Here is a 26,915-nt window from a genome sequence, read left to right on the forward strand (position 1 = left end):
TTTTCCCTCGCTTCTCTGCCCCTCACAAAGCCCACCTGGTCTTCGTGTACTACCATAGGGACTAAATTCGCCAGGCGGTTTGCCAACAATTTCGCAAATAACTTGGTGTCTATATTAAGAAGGGAAATGGGGCGGTAGCTTGCAGGGAGTGAAGGGTCCTTCCCCTCTTTTGGTAATATTGTAATATGTGCAGCAAGTGACTGATGCGACAACGGTTGCTTTGTGGATACCGCGTTGCATGCCCGCAACAAGAGGGGGAGGAGCTTCTCCTGGAAAGTTTTATAATAAGTCACTGGGAAGCCGTCTGGCCCTGGGCTTTTGCCCGACGGAGTACTTTTTAGTGCTAGTTTGAGTTCTTCTTCCGTAAACGGTTCATTAAGAGAAGTTGTTAAATCTTGGGGAAGGACAGGATATTGTATTTCTGATAGGTATTCCTGAATGTCCCTTTCTATGGTCGACCTCTCTCCCACCTGGCCCTCCCCGGTTAGATTATATAGGGCAGTGTAATATTTGTGAAATATCTGTGCTATTTGCGAGTTACTTGAGTGTGTTCGGCCTTCAGAGTCTCTCATTTCTTTTATATAGGTCAGAGACCTTTGCGCCCTCAATGCCCTCGCCAGTTGTTTGCCTGGTTTATTGCCCCATCTGTGGAATTTGTGTCTGCACCGTCTAAACGCTCTGCGCGTGCTGTCATTGAGTAGACTATTCAGTGCCGTACGAGCTTCTTGTAATTCCAAGAAGGTATCAGGTGTCAGGGAAGACTTATGTGCCAATTCCAGGGACTTTATCTTTTCTAACAGGGCCTCCCTACACTCTGCCCTCTTTTTTTTCAACCGTGAGCCTAGTTGAATACATTTACCCCGTATTACACACTTGTGTGCCTCCCAGATAGTGACTGGTGACATCCCTTCAGTCTCATTGGTTTCGATATAGTCACTTATGGCTACTCCAATCTGTGTCCTACAGTCGTCATCCCTAAGGAACTGTTCATTAAATTTCCAGTTCCATTGTCGGGAGGGGAGATTTTGCAGGGACAGGGTAAGGGAAATAGGTGCGTGATCGGATACTACCATCTGTCCTATTGTCGCATCTTTAATCAGTTCCAGTGAGCTTTGTCCCAGACACAAATAGTCTATTCTAGTGTATGACTTATGTGGGTGGGAATAAAAAGTAAAATCCTTGTCCTTGGGATGTAATAGCCTCCATGTGTCAATCATTTGGAAGTCATGTAGTATGGCTTTGAAACGTCTTGTATCTTTTTGAGGGGTACTGGTAGTGGATGTAGTTGTGTCTAACTCGGGGTCTATGGCCCAATTGAAATCGCCCCCAGTCACCACGACACCCTCCAGCTTGCCTTCTACTAATTCCATAGCCTCTTTGAAGAAGCGCAGCTGTCCTTTATTTGGTAAGTATAAATTTATGAATGAGAAAGTCTGGTTAGATATAGTAGTCTTAACCAACAGTCCTCTACCATTCCCTATTGGCTGCACTACAACGTCTGAAAGAGGAATGGTTTTAGAAAACAATATGGCAACACCTTTGGATTTGGAATCGGAAAAGTTATTAAAATAACCTGTCGGGTAATGTCGGGATGATAGCCTAGGAGCCGCGTCTCCTTTAAAATGTGTTTCCTGAAAAAATATAACGTCTGCTTTCTCAGTGTGCATTAAGTGCAGTAATTTAGATCTTTTTTCAGGGATATTGAGACCTCTCGCATTCAAGGACACTATCTTTAGATTAACCACCATATCTGATCCTAAAACAAATCAATAGATTAGGGCCCCCTTTCCAAGGTTTGGGTGAAGGGTTAGGAGTGGGGAGGGTGAACATACAAGAACATACTATAACTATAGGGGAGAAACTGTTATTGCCTAAGCAATAGGCCCATACAATAAGTATGGGAAACTCTGCATTTTTAGCCAAGGGAAGCTCAATTTGTCCCATGGTCTATGTGTCTACAGCAGAGCGTGAGGGGTATGGGGGAGAACAGGGCAGGCCGCCCTTAATATAAAGCATAAATGGAACAATAAAATATCAAACAATAAAGTACCTCAGTCTCCTACTGAGTAGTCTACTCAATAATCAAATTATTATTAATATTAGCTTTATGTAACAGTGGCCTACAATAGGGCCCAAACTAGGCGTTTCCTCTGGACTAGCCGAGCTGCACACTCCACCAAGAAGAAGGAAAAAAAAAAAACGACCACAGTTATACTTATCAAGAGTGTTTCCTGGCATCTTCATGACCCTATACGATGCACTGCCGAGAAATATTACCTCGGCCATGCACTTTGGTCATGTTCCTGTAAGACCAGATAAAAACCTCTGATCATACGCTGCACGGCCAGCCCAGAGTGCCATCCAACTTATTTCAATGCAATATATAACTATAAGCGAGCAATCATATATCATACATCTTTAAAGCAAACGGTCTTATTCTCATCAAGCTAGAAAAGGATTTTTAGCCGCAAAACAAACTAGACAGTCTTTGCCTGTTTCAGCATATATTTACGTGTCTGGTGTGAGAGACCCCTGGGATCTCTGCTGGCCTGATAGCTGATCTCTTGATCCGCCACTCAGCGTCGTTGGTGGTGGATTCCCGGGCTTCTTTTTCTTACTATGTTGGACCTCACGCCATTGCCCCCTGCGCGGTCTCGCTCCAACCGACAGTTCCATTGGATCCAGCCAGTTGGACAAAACCGGAGGTGGTAGGTCCAGAGCATTGCAAAAAGAGACCACACCTTCGGGGTCTTGAAGGATGCATGTTTTACCCTTATGAACAACCTGGATGCTTATTGGAAATCCCCATCTGAACTTAATATTTCTCTTCTTTAGTTCATCTGTGATGGGGCGTAGTAAGCGTCTTTGCTGTAAAGTTGTCCATGACAGGTCTTGGTAGATCTGGATGTCGTGCCCATTGAAAGTGAGGCCGGGCGAGAGACGTGCTGCCCTCAGGATTTCCTCCTTTTCTTGGAAGTAGTGAAGCCTACAAATTATGTCTCTGGGTTTCTCCGACGGAGCTCCTTTGGGCTTAAGGGCTCTGTGTGCCCTGTCGAAGACTATTCGGTGCTCTGTATCTGCCTCTATGAGACCTTTGAAAATTTTGGATAGAGCGCCCTCTACATTTTGAGGTTGAACGTCTTCCGGTATACCTCTAATCCGAAGATTATTTCTCCTCCCACGATTGTCCATATCATCAAGCCTGCGGCCCAGTTCTGTCAAGGCCCTAGACTGCCGGGACACTAGGTCATGTATATCTGACATCTGAGTGTCTGCCTCCTCTGCTTGTTCCTCCAGCAGTACTACTCGGTTTGCAAGGTGCTTGAAATCTGATTTAATAGAGGCGATTTGAGTCTGCATTGATTCCTGGAGCCTCTTTTCAGAGGAGAGAAGATCTTCCTGTATCTCCTGCCGAGTAGGGATCTCTTTAAGTTTGGAGAGTATGGTGGTCAGATCCTGTGAGGCCATCTCTATATCTTCCAATGAGGCTGGATGAGGGGGGCTTTGGTTAGTGTGATCTTCTGGACGTGGGTTGGGGGTATGTATATTCGACGTCAATGAGAGAGAATCGCGTGTTGAAGCCCCGAACAGAGAACAAAAAGCTTGAGCTTGTGTTGTTTTAGACGGCTTTTCTTTGGGACCGTTGTGGCGGCGTTTTGTCATGTGTGTTGAGACTGGGTACTCATATGATGGATTTTCGGCAATGTATTCATAACTGGTGGGCAGCTTCACGCATGTCCTCCCCCACGTGGCCTGTTAGCGCCGCATTTTTATTCCTGAGGCATTTTTACCATCAAGCGATGTCTTTGGGAGTGTTCCTATGGGTGGCGGGATCCCACGGCTCTGTGCGCATCACCCCCAGGTATAAAAAGGCCTTTTTATTTTATTGCTTCAAATTAACACAAGTGTAAAGCCAAGAGAAGGGAAAATGGCTGTTGTTCTCCTCCTATGACACTAGATGGCGCTGTTGGGCTGAGTTACACCATATAGCTTTATAAGCACAGTCTGGATATGTACAGTTCCGACAGTGTACTCTATATTATCAGAAAGCAATAAATATGAATTGAAAGAGCTGGCCTGTCAGCTTAAAACTTTGTAGTAATAGAGGATATTTTGTTGTATCAATTAAAGCTTTTCAATAATTAGCAGCAGGGCCTTGAGTTCAGTTTGAATGATAGTATATAGGAGATTACAGGATTCTTGTGTTTATAGACACAGAGTCTTTCACAGCCTCTTCACATGCCTTGAAAAACCTATATAGAGCCTAGGACCCTGTTGCTATTTCCTTGTGGGGATCCTGAGGGGTAATGGGTCACTCTCTGGCTCATGCACCCACCTCCTATATATTGTATGCACCCAGTCCTGAATACAATCCACTGAGCAGATATAGTTGTGATGCAGTTCGTTTTGTCTGCACATTCAGAGCCCTGGGGACTATTAGAATAGAGGAGGGAGCCAACCGCCGTCCACCCTCAGCCTCCCCGCTGTTCCCGGAGTTCAGGCCCGCGTCGCGGGAATCAAATATGGCGGCCGCGACTCGCACAGAGCCGGCTGCTGCGCCACCCCTCACCTCACTCAGGCAAGCGCCGCTCCTCCGTCAGGTGCCGCCGAGCTGGAGGCTTCCCCCGCCGGGTAAGTAGCTGGGTATGCAGCTCCCACTCTGCTCCGTGTTTCCGGCGGGCGGCGGTGTTACGCGAGCCCCCGGCTTCAAGGGGGTACTAGGCCACAATCCGCGAGGACCTCGCAGAGAGGTCCCCCGACTCCGCGGCCTTTCCCACTCCTTTATTGGGGTCTCCCCAGGTGGGGTACCAGGTTGTAGGGCTGGATGGCTTCGGGAACCAGGGATTTTGTGCAGATTAGCTGTCAGCAGGGACGGAGCTCAGGCACCTCACGTCTTGCTCCTTCTGCAGCCAGGCCACGCCCCAATCTAGGTGGTTTTAACATATCACTCCTCTAGAAGCGATCACCAAATACAGCTGCAACTTACTATATATAAAATGTTTGTATATCTATTTTGCTTGTCCATGGAGATGTATACATGTTCTCTGAACCTTGGCAGTTTTTCAGAGTGCAAAGTCAAAGAAGGGAATATAGAATTATATTACACAAAAAGGTGTTAAAACATATGCACCTAGATGTATAGTGCACATATTAACTTATTCAATTCACATGCTTGTCAGTCTAAAGCTGGCCATACACTTTTGCGATTTGGCCACTTCACCAGATTCCAAAAGATCAGGCCAAGAAATTGGGTGTAAAGAGGCCAAATCGTTTGTGTTTGATATCTGATCCGATGTGCGGATTGGACTAGAAGATTGGACGTTCTGCGTGTCCGGCCTCTGACAGTCTCCTGGCAGCATATGATATGTGGTATTCTAAAGGGCAGGAGAGGATATCGATCATATGCGATGTCTCCCCTAGGAGAAGTCACATAGTGTAGGGGGGGGGTTGTGGCAGGATCACATACGATATGTTGTATGCAATCGTTTTTGCCCGTCCAGAGGTTAGACGTGCAGCATGGAGGAATCTGGTCAAAAGTGGCCAAATCGCACTAATGTATGGCCAACTTAAGACCGATATACTAAAAACAGCCGGGTATCCAATTAGTGGATGTTTCTATCAGCCGAAAATATACCCGAAATCAGGCTAAAACGTATGGTTGGGGTTAAGTCCCTGATATCATGTGTGTATCATGGGGTCCCTGAGGTTGCTTATATGAGACAATACCAGATAACAGTGGGTATCTGGAAAAAGGAAGCTTGCATCGGGGCTGATAGAATAGCCCTAGCTGAACCAATTAGCAGGGTTGTAGCAGAGCTGCTAATAAGATATCGCCCTAAATGTTACAGTTGATTCTATTCTCCGTAGATGACACATGAAAAGATCCTCTCGCTACTCTGTCTTGCAATGTACACAATGCAGACAGGTGTTTGGCCACACCTGGTAATTGAATTCTGGTTTTTCAATCTGACCTTTTGCCACAGGTGTATAAAATCAATCCACGCAGTCTGCATTCTCAAACAGTGCTACAAAATGAGTCACTTTAAAAAGCTTGGTGGTTTCATGTGTGGTACTGTGGTAGGATACCACCTTTGCAATAAGATGGTTCATGGAATTTCATCCCTACTTTATTTTCTATTGTCAACTGTAAGTGATATTAGGAAGTGGAAGTGTTTAGGAACAGCAGCAACTCAGCCATGAAGGGGAAGACCACTTAAATTCACAGAGCTGGGTTATAAACTGCTAAGGCACACGGTACAAAAACTGTGATGGGAGCTTAATGGAATAGGTTTCCATGGACGAGGAGCTGCCTGACATGTCCAATGCCATGCATCTGATGGAGTGGTGTAAAGTACACCAATACTGGACTGTGGAGCAGTGGATACTTAATTGCATTTGTTATAATACTATTATATTTGGGGCTATCTGTTTTAAAATCCACTCTAATAGCTGAGGATATATTTGGTTTTCCTCAAACAATAGATCCGCATTAGGCTAGCATGTGTGGGGCAAGCAGGTTGATCTGTGCAGGCTTCACTACGTTAAAAAGAATGTAAAAGATATCCGTAGCAAGCCCTGGACCTCTTCATCTGGTGTGCTACTGGACAACTAGGGGGAACTGGTAATTTCCTGGTTTCATCTCAGCCAGCAGATTGTGATTCCAGCTCTGGGCCATGGTAGAGCCTTCAGATGTGGCTATATTTAATGGCCTTATGCATGTGGATAGAATTCTACATTTCATAAGACTTGATATCTTTTTGCTCCTTTGTGGTGATCATGAGGTTGGACAGCCCCAAAGCAGTAGTTGGTGGCTAGATGTATCACTGTGACCATAAAGCAAGCGTGTGTTTCAGAAGTGGTCACAATGCTGGATGAACTGTTGGTCTGTTCTACAAAATTTTACCCTGTGACATTTAGTTGGACACTTGAACCAATACTCAATGTATAAGCTGTTTGTATTCATTATTATTAACATCATCATTATTATTATTAATAGATTTTCCTCCTGGGAAGTTTTTGAAGAGGAGCATGGTAAAGGCAGAGAGTATGGATATGCAAGTCTTCACAAAGAGCTTGAGCCCTTCCTTCTAAGGAGAGTGAAAAAAGATGTAGAAAAGTCCTTACCAGCAAAAGTCGAACAGATTTTGAGGATCGAAATGAGTGCTTTACAGAAACAGTACTACAAGTGAGTGCTAAAGTCATTAAAACATAACACCACTTAGCAATTTCTATTACCTATGCTATGCACGAAGCTTGGTCTATGTAAGAATTCCTTTCTTGTAGTTGCTGGCTAGTCAGATGTGCTCTTAATATCTGTAATGGCTCTTTTCTCCCTGTGTGCACCTCACCGGTCATATGGGAGTACAGATAAGGGTGTAGACATTTGTACCATTTCAGTTCTGTTACCTTTCTTCCTACAGGTGGATTTTAACAAGGAATTACAAGGCCCTAAGCAAAGGTTCTAAAGGCAGTACCTCAGGATTTTTGAACGTAATGATGGAGCTCAAAAAGTGTTGTAACCATTGCTACCTCATTAAGCCACCAGAAGATAATGAATTCTACAACAGACAAGAAGCTTTACAGGTGAGAGGCATGTGCTCTGAAGTGTCACAATGCTGGTGATTCTTGTTTTAGTAAATTCTAAGTATATAATAATAAGTGTGTGTGTTGGAGATAAACTGCAGGTAAGATCTCCAACCGGTTCAGCTCCTAGTTTTTATAGATTACATATTATTTCAGAGATTATTTATATTGTGGTTTAACATGATTGATATAATCTTTACATTATTGCATTCCGAAATATTGAATGTTCTTTATTTGTTCACTGATTCTGCCTATCAGACTGCAAATGTTAATTCTAGCAATACCAAACTATGGCTTTTAGAGTAACAGCCATGTGTAATACATCACATGACTACTAGAGGGTGGCTACAGTGGATCTGTAGGGATGTTCAGTTGGGTTTGATTCAGGGGAACTAGGGGGCCGGGGAAGTACTTGAAAGTCTTTGCCTTGTTTGCTAGCCACTGTTGGACATTTCTAGACGTGCAACGTGTCTTGCTGGAAGATCCTATGATACCTACGGTCTTCAAGTTAGTCTTTACTTTTTGAGATAAAGTTTGCACAGTTCCATTTGCGAGTATTTCACTCTGGTGTAATATTCTCTCCATAGATATGGATATTTTAATTTCATTTTTACATACTTTGCCATAAGTGCATAGCTGTTCTATCCACTGTTTACCATATAAATAATCATGTCTATAGTATTTAGCAATGTGGAGCTTGCTAGGAGTCAGTTCATTTTCCTTATGAAGAAGATTACATTCATTTTAGATATCTCAATAGCTGCAAGAATTTTAGAGCTTGGATCTCAAATTTAGCCCAAAGACATTTTCACCTTTCATCTAAATCAAGACTCTGGTTGGTTTCTCTGGTTTTTATTCATTGTTACTATTAAAATGTAACTTTTATTGTCATTATTAAAAATTATTTAATTGTCATGTCTTCGGTGTTTACACATTTTTGTCTTTGTATTGCAACAAGATAGTATTAGTGATAGTACTAATAAGGAGTAAAAAAAGGAAATACACGGTGTGTGGTGTTAAATATTTTGTAATGGCCTAATTCGTTATTAGGCTGTTATAAAAAAAACAACACCACGCACCTGCGTTTCCTTCTTTTTACGATGCAGAACATATTTGACTCTTTGGAGCACCACCGACCAGAATACTTGCCAATTATCTGGCTAAACTCTTTTTGTTGGTCTTTGCATACCTGTCACTATAATCACACTTAGGGGGGTACTCAATCTGCGGGTCACGGCTGTCGAGCTGGCTCGACAGCCGCGACCCAGTGCCATTCTCGGTCAGCTCGACTGAGAACAAGCAGGCGGGATTCAATGTCCCGGCTCAGCAGAACGAGCCCAACTGCTTGTGAAGTCTGGCTCGTTCTGCGAGATCCCTTGCTCAATGCTGTCGAGTAAGACGGCATTGAATAGGGCCCGGCTGCCATCTCCCCTGACGGGAGATGCTCGCCGGTAATTGAATATCCCCCTTAGTGACTAACACAAGGAGGTGACACAAAAGACCCCACTAACAAATGTCCCTTTCTGTAAAGGAAGTCCTAAAACAAGTAGGGCTCCTAAACCATTAGGGGCATTGGTAAAATGTATGGCGCACAAGGAATGTGAGCGTAAATGCAAACGAAACGAAGCTTGTACTGTAGTTAGGAGTCTTACTGTAAGATTTAATCTTTTTTTTTTTCTTTAACAGCACTTAATCCGAAGTAGCGGGAAGCTAATTCTTTTAGACAAATTATTGCTACGTTTACGTGAGCGCGGCAACAGAGTCTTGATCTTTTCTCAAATGGTGCGGATGCTGGACATCCTTGCAGAATATTTAAAGTCCCGGCAATTTATGTTTCAGGTAAGGTACCATACAAAGGTATTTAAGAGGTGAATATTTACCGCAGCAGGTTTTTAGCTATTTTACGGAAAATTTTCTGAATATTTTTTTTTTTTTAGCGGTTAGATGGCTCCATTAAGGGAGAAATAAGAAAGCAGGCTCTGGATCATTTTAATGCTGAAGGATCAGAGGTGAGTTTGTTCACATCATTGACAATGTCTTTATGTATATGTGTGTGGTGTGTGTATTGTTTGCTATTTCCTTTAGTAAACTTGTAGTAAAATAGGTGTTCTAGAAAAATCTACAGATGAGGATAAATCCCTACATCTTAATGAGTTGTAATGCAGCCTTGTATTTATTTCCCTTGGACAGGACTTCTGTTTTCTACTTTCTACCAGAGCGGGTGGTCTTGGAATAAACCTTGCTTCAGCCGATACTGTTGTCATCTTTGATTCAGACTGGAATCCACAGAATGATCTCCAGGCACAAGCCAGAGCTCACCGAATTGGGCAAAAGAAACAAGTAAATCTTCTTTTTACATCTCTTTCAAGGAGCTAGTTTAACACATTTGTGTGAATTAACATATGTTGCTAAGTAAAGTGATGCACATAGGAATCTGCAGTGTATTTCGGTATGTGCCAAGTACTGTAATATAATTTGTAGGACACTTTGTTTTCTTTAGCAGGCACATTTTAGGGTACCACTTGAGATTGCAATACTGATAACTGCTGAAACACTGATAGGGATTATTGAAATTGGTGATTGTAGAGCAGAAATAGGGGACCTTTGGTCTTCCAGTAGTTGTTGAACTACGCATCCCAGCATGCCCTGCAACTGTTTGGGCATGGTCAAATAGCAAACCTGGAGCAACAGCTGGAGAGAGGCAAAGGTTCCCTTTCCTTCTGTAGAGCATTGGCAGACTCGATATCACTCTCCATTCATTGTTATAATAGCTTTATATCAACCAGCATTTTAATTGTTTGTGACATTTGTTCCTTTCAAATGTGTTCACCATGCAAGTTACTCTTTTTTTTTTACTTTAAATGTTTTACAGCAGTTTTGTGCTCTTGTAGACCATGTTGCGTAAATTATATCACTGTATAACCTATAAAACCTGCTATGTTTAGGTGAACATTTATCGTTTGGTCACCAAAGGGTCTGTAGAAGAAGAAATTATTGAAAGAGCAAAGAAGAAAATGGTGCTAGATCATCTTGTAATTCAAAGAATGGACACCACGGGAAAGACTGTTTTACACACTGGATCAACACCATCTAGGTAAAAAAAGATTTGTTTTTGTTTTTTTGTTTTTTTTACAATGTGCCGGTTTTGCTAGTGCAAACCTGAAATTGAAGTGGCTTTTCCTTCTGTTTAAAGCTCTACGCCATTTAACAAAGAAGAACTGGCTGCTATTTTGAAGTTTGGCGCAGAAGAGCTTTTTAAGGAACCAGAAGGAGAGGAAGAAGAACCCCAGGCAAGAATACATTTGTATAGAAAATGATTTTACGATCAGCTTTGTTTTTTTTTATTTCTTTTTATTACTCAAGTGTCTTATTTATTTTAAAAGGAAATGGATATTGATGAAATTTTGAAAAGAGCAGAAACTCGTGAAAATGAAGGCGGACCATTGACTGTGGGGGACGAATTACTTTCACAGTTTAAGGTATTACTTAGAATTTTTTTCTTTTTTTTTTTTCTTAAAAGAGCAATGGGAAATAAACATGAAATCTAAGATTAGAGGTAATTATAACCGTTGCTAATGCCATTGATATATTCATATATAAACATTCCTATATGTACTGCGCTATCATCTTGCAAAAGGAGTGTTGTTATCGCATATTTCCCTAATAGTCTTCATCTAATACAGGGGTGTACAAACATTTTGTGATGAGGGCCAGATTTGATGAGGTGAAAATGTGTGGGGGCCGACCATTCAGCCTGACGTTCTTTGAACCATTAATCACATCACAATGGTCCCACACTCTGCCCCATTCACTCTGTCCCCCGGCCTGCCCCTTCACTGTATATTCCCCAGCCTGCCCCCATTCACTGCATGTCCCCAAGCCTGCATATCCTTCACTGTATGTACCCCAATCTGCCCCCATTCACTGTATGTCCCCCAGCCTGCTCCTCCTTCACTGTATATCTGCCATTTACTGTATGTCACCCACTCTGCTTCCATTCATTGTCCCCCAGCCTGCCCCTCCTGCACTGTATGTCCCCCACTCTGCCCCCATTGAATGTATGTCTCCCTGCCTGCCCCCTCTCTTCTCTGTATGTTAACCAGCCCCTTGTGTGAACCAGAGGATGGAGAGGCAAAGCAGGCACTGCAAGGACAGGAGACAGATGCTTGGGCTCCCGCTGCCGCCCTCCACCCATCTACATGTTATGGGAGCAAGCTTCCCCCTTGCTGCCCCCCCTCCCCGCACACTGCTGTCACTGTGATTGCGGATGAGGGTGATATACGATTGTAGCAGCAGGGGTTGGACGCATACTCACCCAAAAGACACCAAACACATCTAACTGTGGTGTCCAGCACCTCCTCACTGCTGCACTAAAGGTAGGGACCCGTGCTCGCCGGGTACCCACCTTTAGTGTCCTGTGCTGTGCGTCCTGCATCTGCTGCTCTGCCTGCTTCAGGCTGGAGGCTGCGGGCTGCTTTGAAGTGACAGCACGGGTCGTAATTGGCCCCCGGGCTGGACTTTGGACATGCCTGATCTAAGAGATGCATGATCACAGCTTTCATAGCATATGTTCTGGGAAGTTGATGCTTTCTGTCTCTACAAAGTATCATGGAACCTAGAAGTAAATGATAATAAATGTTATGGAATCTAGCCTGCATAAAATGGTATTACATTTGCTTTACCTATCTTTACAACCTTTTTAAAGTATCTTCAGTAAAATTATATATATATATATATATATATATATATATATATTTTTTTTTTTTCTGATAAACACTCCTTTCTTTAGCATCCATAAAGGATATTGGGGTTGCTTAGTACAATGGGGTACAGACTGGGTCCAATGGAGCCAATTTACATAAAAAACTTCTGGGTATCCTGGCTTCATTCCCCTATGCCCCCACACCCTGCTCAATTTAGAAAATGTTGCCCTCAGGAGAGGATGCAGAGAGTTTATTTTATTCATTTAATTTAATAATGAAGCTGTGACAGCGACAGACGCGAGTCTGAGGGGATGGGGTGCTGTAACTCAGGGACTCCAGTTCCAGGGCAGGTGGCAGAAACATGAGTAATCTCTCCCGGGCCACATATTGTAGCTTCCGGTGATATACAATGCTCTCATTCAAGCGGAAATTCTACTTCGGAATCAGCCCTTCCAGGTCCAGTCGGACAACACTACGGCAATTTCGGCTGTGTTCATCCCAGATGTAGAGAACTGGGAGGTGGATTATCTCAGTCGCCACGATCTACACCTGGGGGAGTGGAGTTTACACCATCTGATTTTGCAGCAGATCGCGAACCAATGGGGCTTCCGCAGATAGATCTCATGGCTTCTTGGCTCAACAAGAAGCTCCCGCTGTACTGTTGTGGGACCCGAGTTCCTCAGGCGATAGCTGTGGATGCGCTGTCAAGCCATTGGCCTTATCAGGTTCCACAGGTTCTCCGGAAGGTCAGACCGTAGGGGTTAGAGGCAATTTTGATAGCACCAGATTTGCCTCGGAGAACGTGGTATGCCCGGCTCGCCATCTGACTGAGACGCGCGCCGGGGCAACAGGACCCTGTCCGTCTCCGCTTCAGGGAGACGGACCGGGGGGGGGGGGGGGGGGGCAGGGGGTACCCCGGGTCCCGGGATGCCGTCGTAAGGGGACGCGCGCGCATCTCGTGCACAAATACAGGTGGCGGGGGATGGCGAATGTCGTCACCATCGCCATCCCCTGCAAAGAAGAGCCCGGCTCCATCTGTATGTATGTTTTCCTCCTTCGGGCACATTTTTCCTAAGCTGAGCTGGGGGTGGGGGCATAGGGGGGAAGACGTTTTTATGTACATTGGCTACTTTTGACTGTCTATACCCAATTGTACTAAGCAACCCCAGTATGGTCCCTAATGGACTAAGAGAAAAATGTATCGGTAGGTAATTAAAATCCCGTTTTAAAAAAAGATCTGTATAATCATTTCTGTAAGTGGAATTTTTGACTCCAAACATTCATCTTTATTATCCGCTATTCAAGGTTGCTAACTTTTCAACAATGGATGAAGATGATATTGTAGAACCTGATCGGAATTCAAAATCCTGGGAACAGATTATTCCCACAGACCAGAGAAGAAAAATGGAGGAAGAAGAAAGGCAGAAAGAGCTTCAAGAAATCTACTTGCTTCCTAGGATGCGCAACTGTGCAAAACAGGTGAGTGCGACAAGATTGCATTTCTTAGAACTTTGAAAGGATGGGCTTTAGCACACTGGGGTGTATTCAATGCTTTCTCTTAGCTGTGGCAGCGAGCAGTGCTGCCTGCTCGCTGTCACAGCTCGCAGGGTCAGTATTCAAATGACCCCCTGCACACGCCGTTTCACCCTCGCTAGGTTTTTGCGACCAGTAAGACAGCGAGACTCGCGGCTAAATGCAGCGGGTTCCCTGCATTAGCCATGAGCCTCGCTGTTTGGGGGAATCCTCACTGTCCTCTGGCAGCAAGGACTTCCCCGGCGCGTTGAATAGGGTAAGCGGCCCCCGTGGGGATTGCTTGTTTTCAGCAATTCCACCGTTTAACCCCCTCGCCGGCCAAATTGAATACACCCCACTGTTGCTGGAAGGAGTTTACAGATTTCCTTAATGTTTCACTTATCCGTAGCTTGTTAATACTGACAATTTCTACCAGGTCTAATTGACCAATAGACACTTGCAGACGGTGCCAATTATACAACAGTATGGTCTCCTCAATAGTTATGGAGAATAATCACAGCCTTCACCATATCAGGAACTATGGGTGGTTTGTGCAGCTACTGTTTATTTTGTTGGCAAATTCTCTGGACATTTATGTTGGATCGGGACTGTTTGGTAATAGGTCGATCATTGACCGTGCACGCTGATGTACTTCAGAATGAAGCCTATGTTGGGCCGCTGGCAGAGCTAAGGCTGCCTATTGACATTACTGCAATATTTGTTGATGCAGGGTATACTGCACTGATAATATTGCATGTCCCCCAACATGTGCTGCATGTGAGGTAACGTTATTGTCCATACAATGTTTGACTTTGTTCAACTCTGGATACTTGTTCATTTCAGTTACTGTATTCATATGTTTATTTGGCTGGCTAGCAGAATTTATTATGCAAAATGTGATTCTTAGGCAAGCTTTAATGGAAGTGAAGGTAGACGGAGTAGAAACAGACGGTATTCTGGATCTGATGACAGCGATTCAGGTTCTGATAGAAAACCCAAGAAACGAGGTAGACCGAGGACAATCCCAAGAGAAAATATTAAAGGCTTCAGCGATGCAGAGATCCGGAGGTATATTATTTTAGTAAACATTGCTAAGCTCTTTGTCTTGAAATGCAGTTTATTTGGTGAAGGAAATAGAATAAAATAAAACGGGACTACTGTATTTATAAAAAAAAAATTGTTGCTTTTGTTTTGACTTTAAAAAGTAGTAAGTGCACAGAGACGGATGGTTCTATTTCACCCCTAAAGAGAAGTGTAATGGGAAGCAATAACTGATAAACTCTTCCCATTACCTCTTTGGGGTACATTCAATGACTTGAGCAGCGGGCAGTGCTCCAGTCCGTTTTCAACTTACGCCCTGCACGGGCCGTTTCTACCTCGCTAGGTTTCTGTAGCAATGGGAAAAGGGCGTGTGTGGCTGCTAAAACAGAGAGGCTCATGGCTAAATGCAGCGGGCTCCCTGCATTAGCCGCAAGCCTCGCCCCCTGGAACGTAGAATGGGGTGAGCGGCCGACGCAGGGGTTAAACCCCTTTAGCATTGCAGCTGGGAAAGGGAGTTCATCCTATATGTCTCTTTGCTTTATGAACCTTCTGTGTGAGTGTCTGTAGGTCTGGCTTCTCCTGTATTTTTGAATGCAGTGCCAATATTGCTCTTACATCTGAAATACTGGATGCCAATTACATTTTGTAACCTTTATTTTCCTTATCCTTTTTGTAGGTTTATTAAAAGTTTCAAAAAATTTGGCGGACCTCTGGAAAGGTAATTGTGCACTCCATTTGTAGTTAGCATACAAAATGTTTGTTGGGGTTTCAAATAGAAATAGCCTTTTACAGTATTCAGTAGTTATTGTTAATTTTGCCTAGCACAGTGTGTAAGCTAGACACTGATTTTTCTTGTGCAGTTTCACCAAATTTACTGAGTTGTCTGCCACCACATTTGTCTGGTTTTTGACCCGTTTTGGCAACCTCATTTGCCATTAATCACTTCCAAATTTTTGTTGGAAGTGAGAGTTGTCCTGTTAAATTGACAGAAGAAAGTGGAATTATGGCAAATACAATAAAATAAACTCAATAGGGAGATTTGAAAACTGACTAGTTTTGAAGTTAGGTAGTCTAATACTAGGTACACACCATAACGATCATGTTCGTGAGGTCGCACGATCTGCTGGAGCACACAATCTGCATCTGAGCTGATTCTGATCCGATCTCAATCTGTACCTAGTTGCCTGGGTCGTTTTCTAATCCTGACTGCAGCAGGTAGGATCTGCAAAATGACCAAACGACCAGCGGGGACACAGATCGGAATCTGATCTAAAACATGCCAATACATGCTCAATTTACATACATTTATCGAAAATTGGGGGAATCGAGGCCAAATCGTTCTGGTGTGTACCATACATTACAGCAATAAATGTTTTGGCCATTGCTTTCTATATTACAAGACTAATTAAAGCCTTTTTTAAAGACTGTACAATAGATGTATTATGTATGTTCTTGTTTTTGAAGAAGTGTATCCATATTTTATTTACCATACTACCTTTTAAACTGGGAAGCTCATGGATTACACACGTTCTGTTGCTGATTAAAATAAAGTGAAATACAAGCTTGAAATCAGGCAGCCATGTAACCTGTGTACTTCACTAGTGTCTCAGTTAAAAGGGTTAGTATATTAAGCCTATATATAGAACTAGAGATGAGGGAAGCAAGATCTAGAGGAATTGAGGTATAGCAGGAAGGAAGGCGAGATAACTAGACAGAGAGGTAGAAGGGATAGAGTGACTGAGAGATACCTAGAGACCAAGAGGTATGGAGGTTGAGGGAAAAAGATCTAGGCTGTCCTCTCTGGGCCAGATGTATCAAGGGATAAAGTGGAAAGTGATAAACAACCAGCCAATCAGCTCCTACCTGTCATTTTTCAAACCCAGCCTGTGACATGGCAGTTAGTAGCTGTTTTGGCTGGTTGTTTATCACTCCATTTTATCACTTTTTGAAGCTTGATACATCTGGCCCTAAGTCTGTTATGTGTGACTGCAATAGCCAATAAAAATCATGCAGAGACTAACACATAACCGTTTCCATTATGTTGGTGCCTAAACTGGTTAAGTTGGGGGTATGTTCTTCATACTATTGCTAGGATACTAGAAGACTATTGCTAGGATAATCAATCAGGCTTTTACTAGAGCTGAGGGTCTTGTTTCGGGTCCTGTACTGTCTTTGTTTTAACATTTTAAATAGAATCTAGGATGGACCTCTATAACCTACTGTTCCCCAATGGATTTAACATGAACATAAATATTCTGTTTTCACATATAAATGTGTAAAAACATCTTTTTTTATAATCCACATTTAAAACAGGAAATTTGTAATTTTTTGGTAAAGTGATGGGGAAAAAAATATTCATTGTTACTTGTAGCAGGATGGCCCTGTTTAATTGACCGTTAATGGCTAAATCATAAGTAGTGAAGCTGAAGTCTGACAAACTTTGTTGCAGGTTAGATGCAATAGCTCGTGATGCAGAGCTAGTAGATAAATCGGAAACCGATCTCCGAAGGCTTGGAGAATTAATACACAACGGCTGTATTAAAGCATTAAAAGATTGTTCTGGAAATGAAAGGACAGGTGTGTACAATAATTGGTTTGTATACAAATGAACATCGAATGTATATATTTTGACCGCTATTGTCGACTAAGATGATTTATATAACACCTGCATGAGATATAGGATTTTTAAGAAAACCTTTAAATATTCACATTAGTCCGTACCTTAGTGGAGTTTATAGCAAGGCATGGTTGTGCTCCCTGGTGAACTTTATGATCATCAGACAAAACATCCCCCCCCAAACCTGGCATATCAATAAAATCAAGGATACCTACATCATTTGGTGGGTGCCGTATTTCATATGATGCAGTCGTCTAGTAGTTCTTGCCTGCAATCACCAGTCAGTATTACCTGTAGTATGTAAGTGAGAGGTCCGTACATGCTCTGGCGACCCCACAATGACAACAGCTTACTAAGTGCCACCCTTGTTTGAGAGGGGGAGGTGGGTGCTCCCCCTCTTTAGAAAAATAAATTGGCCTTTTCAAGGGTACATTCTCTTGGTTAGAAAAAGAGGTTAAAGGTTTTCTTATGTAACATGGCATTTAGATGCCCTAGGTATGGATTGTCAGATCAACAGTCATTACGCATGGAAAGTGTCAACATGGTCAAAAGGTCAATATAAGCAAAATGTCGACATCGGAAAAGTCTTTTTGGTGTATAACGACATGGACACCGTATAAGTGTACTCTGCGCTCACCTTGTTTTGGCCATGGTGCTTCGCTGCGCTTGGTACACTATTTTAGTCTCCCTCTATGCCCACTGGGATGGTAAAGTGTTAAGTCAGTTTAAAAAAAAAATCATGAGAAACTCATGTCGACTTTTTGCCGTGTTGCTGTTTATCATGTTGACTTATTCATTGTCTACCATGCTGACCTAGACACTGTCGACCTAATGACGCCATAACTATACACATTAAATGATCATTCCTTTTAGGTGTTCCTCAATGCAGTGTTTAGGTAGAATATATACTCTGCTTCTAATAAAGTGTCCTACTGACTTCTTTTAATTATACTGTAAAAAATGCTGGTTAGTAAGAGCTGTGTGTTTAATCCAAGGTGGGAGGCGAGGAAAAATGAAAGGGCCGACCTTCCGAATCTCAGGAGTACAGGTTAATGCAAAGCTGGTCAGCTCTCATGAAGAGGAGCTGCTTCCACTGCACAGATCTATCCCTTCAGATCCAGAGGAAAGGAAAAGGTGGGTAACGCTCTAGACTGTGTTCCTGGTTTGTCACTTACAGTGAATTATTCCAAAAGGAGCATCCAGTTTGATGTCCAAACTGCTGACCGTTTGTGTTTTACAGTGCAGCTGCTTAGTGATTACAGATTGCATTCCATTAGGCAGTGCTCCATGGATAGGTTATTGTTCTTGTAACCGTTATTATTCATCATCAGTTCTATCTTTTAAAGCCTAATTATTCTTGACCCAGGGAGAAGAGAGTAATGGGTTACTGCAGTTGAAGTCATGCATGTAGATTGATGCCATTTTTTATTTTCTTTAATAAAGGCAATTCAGACCTAAAGCCTTCTAGAATTGTTTTTAAATAAATCTGTAACTTACATAGGGATGCAGTTATAAACATACAGCATGTGTAACTGTTAAGCCCTGTACACACGGGGTGATTTCAGCATGACTCACCTGGGATATAATAGCTGAGCTACCATATCCGTGTGTGTGTGGGGGTCGCTGGGAGCGCGCTCCCGTGACTAGCGCTGAAGTGGTTGCAGGAGCATGCAGCAGCTTCCCGACAACCAGCAGCTTCCCCCGGCAGAGTGTCTCGTTTTTGTCGCTGATGATAAAGAGACACTCAGCAATCTCTCCATGTGTACACAGCTTTAAGGAATTTATACGCAGTATGATTAACCTTGTGCAGTGGGTCATTAATTAGAGTGCTTGCTAACCTGCGGTTTCAGTAGGCATGCAATAGTGATCCCATTTAGAAGTGCAGTGGTTGATGTAAATATCAGACAGGCCATAAATACTAGTAGTAATAACAGAACTGGACAAACACCTTAAACACGGGTGATGGAATTATCTTGTACATAAAGTCCTGCTTCCAGACGGACAATATATAAGCTGCATTGTGACCTGTTCAGCCTTGAAGACTATTTCTTTTTTTTTTTATGACCATTTCATTCTCCAGCCACCTGTTTTATAAATTGGTGCTTAAAATTCTTTAATACAGTGGGGAACGTTTTGGAACTTGTTTTATGTTCTCTTTTGCACACATTCCAGGTATGTTGTTCCATGCCATACAAAAGCAGCACATTTTGATATTGACTGGACCAAGGAAGATGATTCAAACCTTTTGATTGGAATATATGAATATGGCTATGGCAGCTGGGAGATGATCAAGATGGATCCTGACCTCAACCTAACACAAAAGGTATATTCTTAATGATATTTTAATGGTTTGTCTGTGCAGAATTCTGTTTTCTGTTGTGCTGCAATGTGGTGACTACATTGGGCTTTTGTCCCCACACACAGTTTGGTTCGGATTTTTCACATTTTTAGATAAATGCTTTTGCCGCTTACCAGGGCTATGCTAACAAGCCTCCACCATGTACTGCATCTCTGGTATGCCTTACATAATGTAAGTTAGGCAGTAGGGTAGTCCTAGGATTATCCAGCCCTTTACTCCTCTCTCACCTCTGACCCCCAAGATGTTATTGTGTGTGCATTGTGCCAAGCTGGGTGTGGATCCTATAATCACCAGTGTCTAGGTCGACATAAATCAGGTTGACATGGCAATAAGTTCTACACGGAAATGGTCAACTTGTGAAAAGGTTCACATGTTTTTCACCCTTATTTTTGTCAACTGGTACATTTGAGCACTGCTTTGGGCACACTTTACCGTGTCCTATTTACAGATAAACTCATGTCAACCTTTTTATGTCACCTATTAGGATGTCGACACTTTGCTAGTATCGATGTATTGTTCACAACGACTTAACGCATTTTTACCCATAGGCTGGATCCCGCCTCATATATATTTCTATCATCCATGTGGGATACTGGGGATTCACTTATTACTATGGGTATAGACTAACTAGCTCATTTGCCTTTGACTGTCTTAAATACCCAGTTTGTTGTATCACAGTCTCCTAGTGTAAAGTGCAACAGGAATATGCTGCGCTATATAAGATACTGTAATAAATACATTTGAATGTGTTCTTTTTTTTTTTGGTTGGAAATACCATCTCCTATATAATATCGTTCTATAAAATGTACTACTTTGTTAACCAAGTGTATTATTGTAATATGAGAAAAAGAAAATGCAGTATATGTTTTTACCGCCCTTTAGATATTACCAGATGATCCGGACAAGAAGCCCCAGGCTAAGCAGTTACAGACCAGAGCTGACTACCTCATTAAATTGCTTAGCAAGGACCTTGCAAAAAAAGAAGCACAACGACTTTCTGGTGGTGTAAGTTATTCTAAATATGAAAATGACAACAAATGTTTCCTATTGTTTTTCACTTAACTTTCCTAATGACTGCCCCATATGCCCCTTTCCCACTGCAGCCTTAAAACGGTATTTTGCTGATTTTTGAGGGCAAAATACCGTTTAAGGCTGCAGTGGGAAAGCGCCAGAGTTGAAATACCGTTTAAAGTTAAACGGTATTTCAACCCGTTTTCAGAGCAGGGTTTTACACGGTAATCTACCGTTTAAGAGGCAATGGGAATGCATCTTAAACGGTAGAGATGATGGCTGATTTTTTCAGCCATCATCTCCGTGTGTGTACGCTGCTGGGCTGAAAGATTAACCACTTTCAGCCCGGCGGTACGCCCCCTCCTGTCATACTCACTTGTCCACGCTGCCCCGCTGTGTCCGGCTGGCTGCTGCTGCGGCTGGATGCCGTTAGCGACGCTGGCCGGGTCCGGCCACATGCCCCGCCTCCCTCCGTCCTGCTCCACACGGAGCAGCACTGGCCACCAATGTTTTATTTTGTAAGCCAGTAATATATAGATTGCTGGCACATGCCAGCAATCTATATATTTCTGGAACCACTGGGCACCAATGAGAATCCTAAGCCAGTAATATATAGATTGCTGGCACATGCCAGCAATCTATATATTTCTGGAACCACTGGGCACCAATGAGAATCCTAAGCCAGTAATATATAGATTGCTGGCACATGCCAGCAATCTATTTATTACAGGCACCACTGGGCACCAATGATTTAGTTATTAGGCAGTAATATATACATAGCTGGCACTGGCCAGCAATGTATATTTTACTGTCCACCATGGGTTAAATTGAGCCGACACATAGCACAAATGTTGACGGCTGCGGGATTTGTACGCACCACTGGCCCCTCCCCCTCCTTTTATTATGTGAAAACAACTGTAGGTGTGCACCTTTTTAACCCTGAAAAGCCCATTAAAGTCACAGGCACTCATTTGTGCTGTAAAAACGTTTTGAAGAGCTAAAACGTTTTACCTGCAATGGGAATGGTACTTAAATGGCATTTAAAACTGTAATCTGCTGCAGTGGGAATGCTAAATACCGTTTAAGATTACCTGTAACTTAAAACGGGTCTGCAGTGGGAAAGCAGCAATACTGTGGAAGTGTCTTCAAAAATTGTGTATACAAGAGACACGAGAATTCCATTTCTCATCTGTGTAGCATTTATATTGAAAATGTAATCCTTTCCTTTTTGCAGGGTAATTCAAAGAGGAGAAAAGCCAGATCAAAGAAAAGTAAAATAGTGAAGCCTGTGAAAATTGAAGAGGAAGTAAAAAGTGAATCTTCGCCACCTACTTCGGAAAAGTCAGAGGAGGAAGAGGAGGAGGAGGAAGAAGAAAAAGTGAGTGTGTCATTTGGTTCACGGATTCTACTTCAATAAACGCTGTGTTGTGTTTAGGATATTTTTACTAATAAGTTCAAGTGTAATAATTAGTGCCATCAAATCTTACTACTAGTACTTTCAGCTTTGTATTGGCACATAAGACACACTGCTTCTGCCTGTGCTGGTTAGTAGGTCTATTGCGGATGTGCAGCATCGCAATTCTGTGCGTGTGAACACAAATGAACAAGCCGGCCAGCTTGTAGGGCTCGCTATGCATATAGTTACACCCTTTTTTGTTTATTGTTAAAGTCCAAAGGGGAGAAAACACTGCCTCTGGGACTGTTTGCCACTATGTGATTAGTAGGTAGCGTTCCCTGTGAGTGGTGGCTTTTATTGGGAGTACGGCCCCTAGATTAAGGCCCGTATTCAATGCGGCCAGAGAGGGGATTAAATGGCGGTGATTGCCGAAAACAAGAGGCTCTCGCCGTTTAATCCCCGTGCCGGCCACTCACCCTGTTCTACATTCCGGGGGAATACTCGCTGTCAGAGGACAATGAGGATTCCCCCAAACAGCGAGGCTTGCGGCTAATGCAGGGATCCCACTGATTTATCGCCTGCACACACCGTTTCCCCCTTGCTACAAAAAATCTAGCGACAGGGAAACGGCCTGTGCAGGGGGATCAGTTGAATACTGACCGTGCAAGCTGTGACAGCGAGCAGTCAGCATTGCTTGCTGTCACAGCTCACAAAAATCATTGAATACACCCCTAAGGCTCCTGTTCAGGAGGTGGGTCAGATGACTGCAGTCACAAAAGCAGGGGTACTCCATGTTGCCCCTTTGGGCAAAGCAGCGTTACTAATGTGTTTGTAGCGTAATGGAGAAAGCACTCAATCGGAGAATGTTAGGATCGTATTCAATCTGTGACGATATTTCCCAACAGGGGAAATATAAGAACTCAACTATTCAATGCTGCCATTAATGACAATTCAAGACCATTTTCAGACAATCCTTTGCCCTTTCCAACTATTTATGGACTTTCCGGCACTCTGCAGTCGGAACATTGAATTCAAACTGTCGAGTTATGGGCCCCATACATCAGCAATCACAATTAATGGATTTCCAGATACAGGGATTTTTTGGCCAGATAAATGGATTCTACAATCTATCTGACTTTGCCCACACATTACAGATTTATTTCAGTGATCGGCAGATTTTTCCATCTAAAGATTGCATCTTCATATGTGGAAATTGCCCAATCGATTGTCATTTCAGCTGTTCATAATGTAAATAGATGAAGAAGACGAATTGGGAATGCCTACACATATAAAAAAGATCCGCATATAATACCAGATTATTAAGCATGTTTAAAAATCTGATTAAGCAATCGATTGCTTAATCAGATTGGCAATCACCAATTTTGATTGGGATTGCCAAAAGGGGGAGCCCACACATCTAAAATTTAATTGTGGCAATCATCTCCATATCTGAAAATTGTCACAATTAATTGCTGATGTATGGGGCCCTTAACGTCGGGATTCCGACTGTTGGGATGTTCTCACAGTTGGAATAATGGATTGAATACCCCCTAAATCTGATTATAGAGCAGTGACATCGCAAGTGTAAATGCACTGACAAACCTCTAAAGGTCCTATCCGCTAGTGCAATATGGGCACTTTTTTACATGATTCTGATGCATTGTTACGACAGGTCGCATAAAGGGTGTCATATTGCAGGTCCTGTTATTGCAATGTGAGGTATGTTCCCTTGCACCTCGCATCGAAATTGCAGATCAGACGGGCTACCATGAATATTTATCACAACACTTGCTGGCATCGCATACAATACATTGTATGAAAAAGGACCACATACGATGTATAGTATGCGATCCAGCTGCCCGGGAGTCGCTGGGTGAATTAGCGGGGTATATCATGCGCAGTACTACATGTGATACCTCCTACTAGTGCAGGACTGGGCAACACCGGCCCTCCAGATGTTAGTGAACTACACATCCCAGCATGCCTTGCATCAGTTTCAGCATGGCCACATAGCAAAACTAATGCAAAGCAGGCTTTTCTGGGCATCGTCTCTTGAATTCATTGGCTGTAAGTGTCCGCTTAATGTTATTGCTTTTATTATAGGAGGAAGATGCTTCTGTGAAAACAAACAGTAAAAAATCTAAAGCCGAGAAAGAGAATCCTGATCCAGATCCTGAAATAACTATAAAAAAGGAGCCCGATGACAAGAAGGAAACTAAAGAGCTCAAGAAGGAGGTAAAGAAAGAAAAGAAAGATCGGGAAGAAAAGAAAGATGAAAAAGAATCAAAGGAGAAGGAGAAAAAGGAAACAAAAGTTAAAGAACCAGTTAAAGAAAAAGAAGTCAAGGAGGAAAAGGTGACTAAACCATTCTGATAGCCGAAATGTGCAGGACACGTTATGTTTGGTTTATGTGCTTTACACCAAAGGAAATAACATTTCATTGTTCGCAGTAGGCAGTTATACTGTTTATTCATGCTCTCCCAGAGCAGTAACCTAAATCACAAGGTCTTCAATGGGTCCTTGTCAATAGATGCAGCTGCCCTCTCCTTAGAGCTTGAGGAAATATGCAAATCCCTCTTCTATGCTCCACCATTGGATGGGAGGGTATGAGTGCTGATATGTTCACTTTCAGGCTCCATGGTCTGCACAGTTATGATGAAGAATGTAAACACTCCAGCATCACATGATTTACAGTTGCAGTATCCCAGGGTCTACTCTAGTTACTCTCCTCAAACCCAGTAAAACGCGGCTTCTGAAGCAGTAGATTTTTCTATTGGGAATGCTGCAGTGTCCCTGAAACTACTTCTTGTGTTTCTTAAGGACACCTCCCAGTCTCCACCCTGAAATGGCCACTGATCTCAAGTGTGAGCTATGTCATACACAATAGCAAACACCATCAGGTACTTCTTTGCATCAGGCCCATAGTCTCTTAAGTATAGGACATGTTTTGCATACATTCATACAGACATTTTATACCCTATAAAGCGGTCACTGGGAATTTGTGTCTTTTCACCAAAAGCTCCTGCTTGCTGCCACAGCCATACACAATAACGTAATACATACTGATTGTCTGTGGGCTTATCAGAGGAATGCTTTAGGGGCTATCTAAATATTTTACATCTCTGCCCAATTAATCAATCGTGACTCTGCAGAGGTTACAGTTTGCAGCATTTCAGTCCGTCCACCTTATTTTTAGGCGTACAATTACATTTTCTGACCATTTCTTTTTCCATTATTTGGTAGGTAAACGATGTAAAAGCGGATAAGGAGAAACCGAAGAAAAACATTGCAGCGGAAACCCCGGTTCACATAACTGCTAGTAGCGACCCTGTTCCAATATCTGAGGAGGCGGAAGAACTTGATCAGAAGACGTTCAGTGTTGTAAGTTTCATCAACGTGTTTTTCAACCTATACGCAGTCTATTTCTCTCTGCGTGGGTGTTACGTTTGCGGTCTATTGACAGCTGCTGACATGTAGGTTGTACCAGTTGAATGCAATGTCCTCAGGGCAGTGGGAAGAACATTGTAACCTACACACAGGCATTTTTAACATGCAGCATGTTACCAGGGCATGTAGTAATATTGGTTCAGCTTACAAAACCGTGTCACAGTGATGTCACTAATTCCTGATGAAATTGATGGTCTGACATTTCATTAGTCCTTAGGAGTTCTTCCTTGCTTGTAAGCATTGCTATGAAATAGCATTTTATAAGCTTGGAGGAGACCTGTTACATGGTGCACAGTAAAAAGCAACCATCCCATACAGCAGCGGTTCCCAAAGTGGGTCCCGACCTTCTCAGCATGGGGTCGCGACTCCATGTTGCTGACCATCAGGCTGATGACTTTTCTAATCTCAGTCAGTGATTCAAGGAGTGAATCTGTTGAATGGTCTGTTATTTGAGACCCCTCGGATCATTTTGTGCCTCCACAATGCTGCCATGTATGTGCTGTCTGCTAGCTACACATGTGATGTGATGAGATGACCTTCTGCAGTAACTTGCTGGGGTCCTGTCATTATTTTTATTGTCGTCTGGGGGTCCCAGAGCAAAATAGTTTAAAGACCCCTGCGATGCAGCATTCTACACGGTGGATCTTGGATCTGAGGCCATATAAATAAGAAGTGTTCCTAGAGACCAAATTGGTTCATAAGAAAACCTCATTTTTTTTTTTCAAGTAAGTAAGGGGATTCAACCCTGAAATAGCCATTTGTGGCTCTTTGACACTCACTATAGGGCTTAATATGAAGTCTGATGCATTGCTGAAGCAGTCTGTCAGATTAACCAATAAGAAGTGCACACTTGTGGCATTGCAGCACATTGTCATATTTGAATAAAGTCTGTAATAGAATCTGACCATTTACACTATTTCTTTTTTTTTTTAAATCTTCTAGTGTAAAGAAAGAATGAGACCGGTGAAAGCTGCATTAAAGCAGCTGGACCGACCAGAAAAAGGACTGTCTGAGAGGGAGCAGCTTGAACACACCAGGCAGTGCCTGATTAAAATTGGGGATCACATAACAGAGTGCTTAAAAGAGTATGGAAACCCTGAACAAATAAAGCAATGGAGGAAGTAAGTAGTGTGCGCGTTGTCTATATAAACCTTTTACATACTTGGCAGCTGTTTAAGCAGAAATGTTCTACATGTTATGGCTGGGATCTGACTGTGCCTTATTTCATAGTCTTTCAATCTTCAG

At 42.7% G+C, this 26,915-nt stretch overlaps 1 protein-coding gene across 2 annotated transcripts in view; it reads left to right on the top strand.

Annotated features, from left to right (window-relative positions):
- Positions 1-26,915, top strand: part of CHD1 (chromodomain helicase DNA binding protein 1) — a 61,647-nt gene that overhangs the window by 30,769 nt on the left and 3,963 nt on the right. For both annotated transcript variants that reach the window (XM_083151732.1, XM_083151731.1), the window contains 19 exons: positions 6,998-7,186; positions 7,422-7,584; positions 9,271-9,423; positions 9,522-9,593; positions 9,775-9,924; positions 10,530-10,678; positions 10,778-10,874; positions 10,968-11,063; positions 13,593-13,766; positions 14,707-14,867; positions 15,517-15,558; positions 17,290-17,417; positions 18,453-18,591; positions 19,630-19,780; positions 20,699-20,821; positions 22,062-22,205; positions 24,327-24,578; positions 25,467-25,604; positions 26,613-26,791. In XM_083151732.1, the coding sequence (XP_083007858.1) occupies positions 6,998-7,186; positions 7,422-7,584; positions 9,271-9,423; positions 9,522-9,593; positions 9,775-9,924; positions 10,530-10,678; positions 10,778-10,874; positions 10,968-11,063; positions 13,593-13,766; positions 14,707-14,867; positions 15,517-15,558; positions 17,290-17,417; positions 18,453-18,591; positions 19,630-19,780; positions 20,699-20,821; positions 22,062-22,205; positions 24,327-24,578; positions 25,467-25,604; positions 26,613-26,791 (2,700 nt within the window). The remainder of the gene's footprint in view (positions 1-6,997; positions 7,187-7,421; positions 7,585-9,270; positions 9,424-9,521; positions 9,594-9,774; positions 9,925-10,529; positions 10,679-10,777; positions 10,875-10,967; positions 11,064-13,592; positions 13,767-14,706; positions 14,868-15,516; positions 15,559-17,289; positions 17,418-18,452; positions 18,592-19,629; positions 19,781-20,698; positions 20,822-22,061; positions 22,206-24,326; positions 24,579-25,466; positions 25,605-26,612; positions 26,792-26,915) is intronic.

This window comes from Crinia signifera, chromosome 1 (assembly GCF_055691185.1).
Source record: "Crinia signifera chromosome 1, ASM5569118v1, whole genome shotgun sequence".
Classification (NCBI taxonomy): domain Eukaryota; kingdom Metazoa; phylum Chordata; class Amphibia; order Anura; family Myobatrachidae; genus Crinia; species Crinia signifera.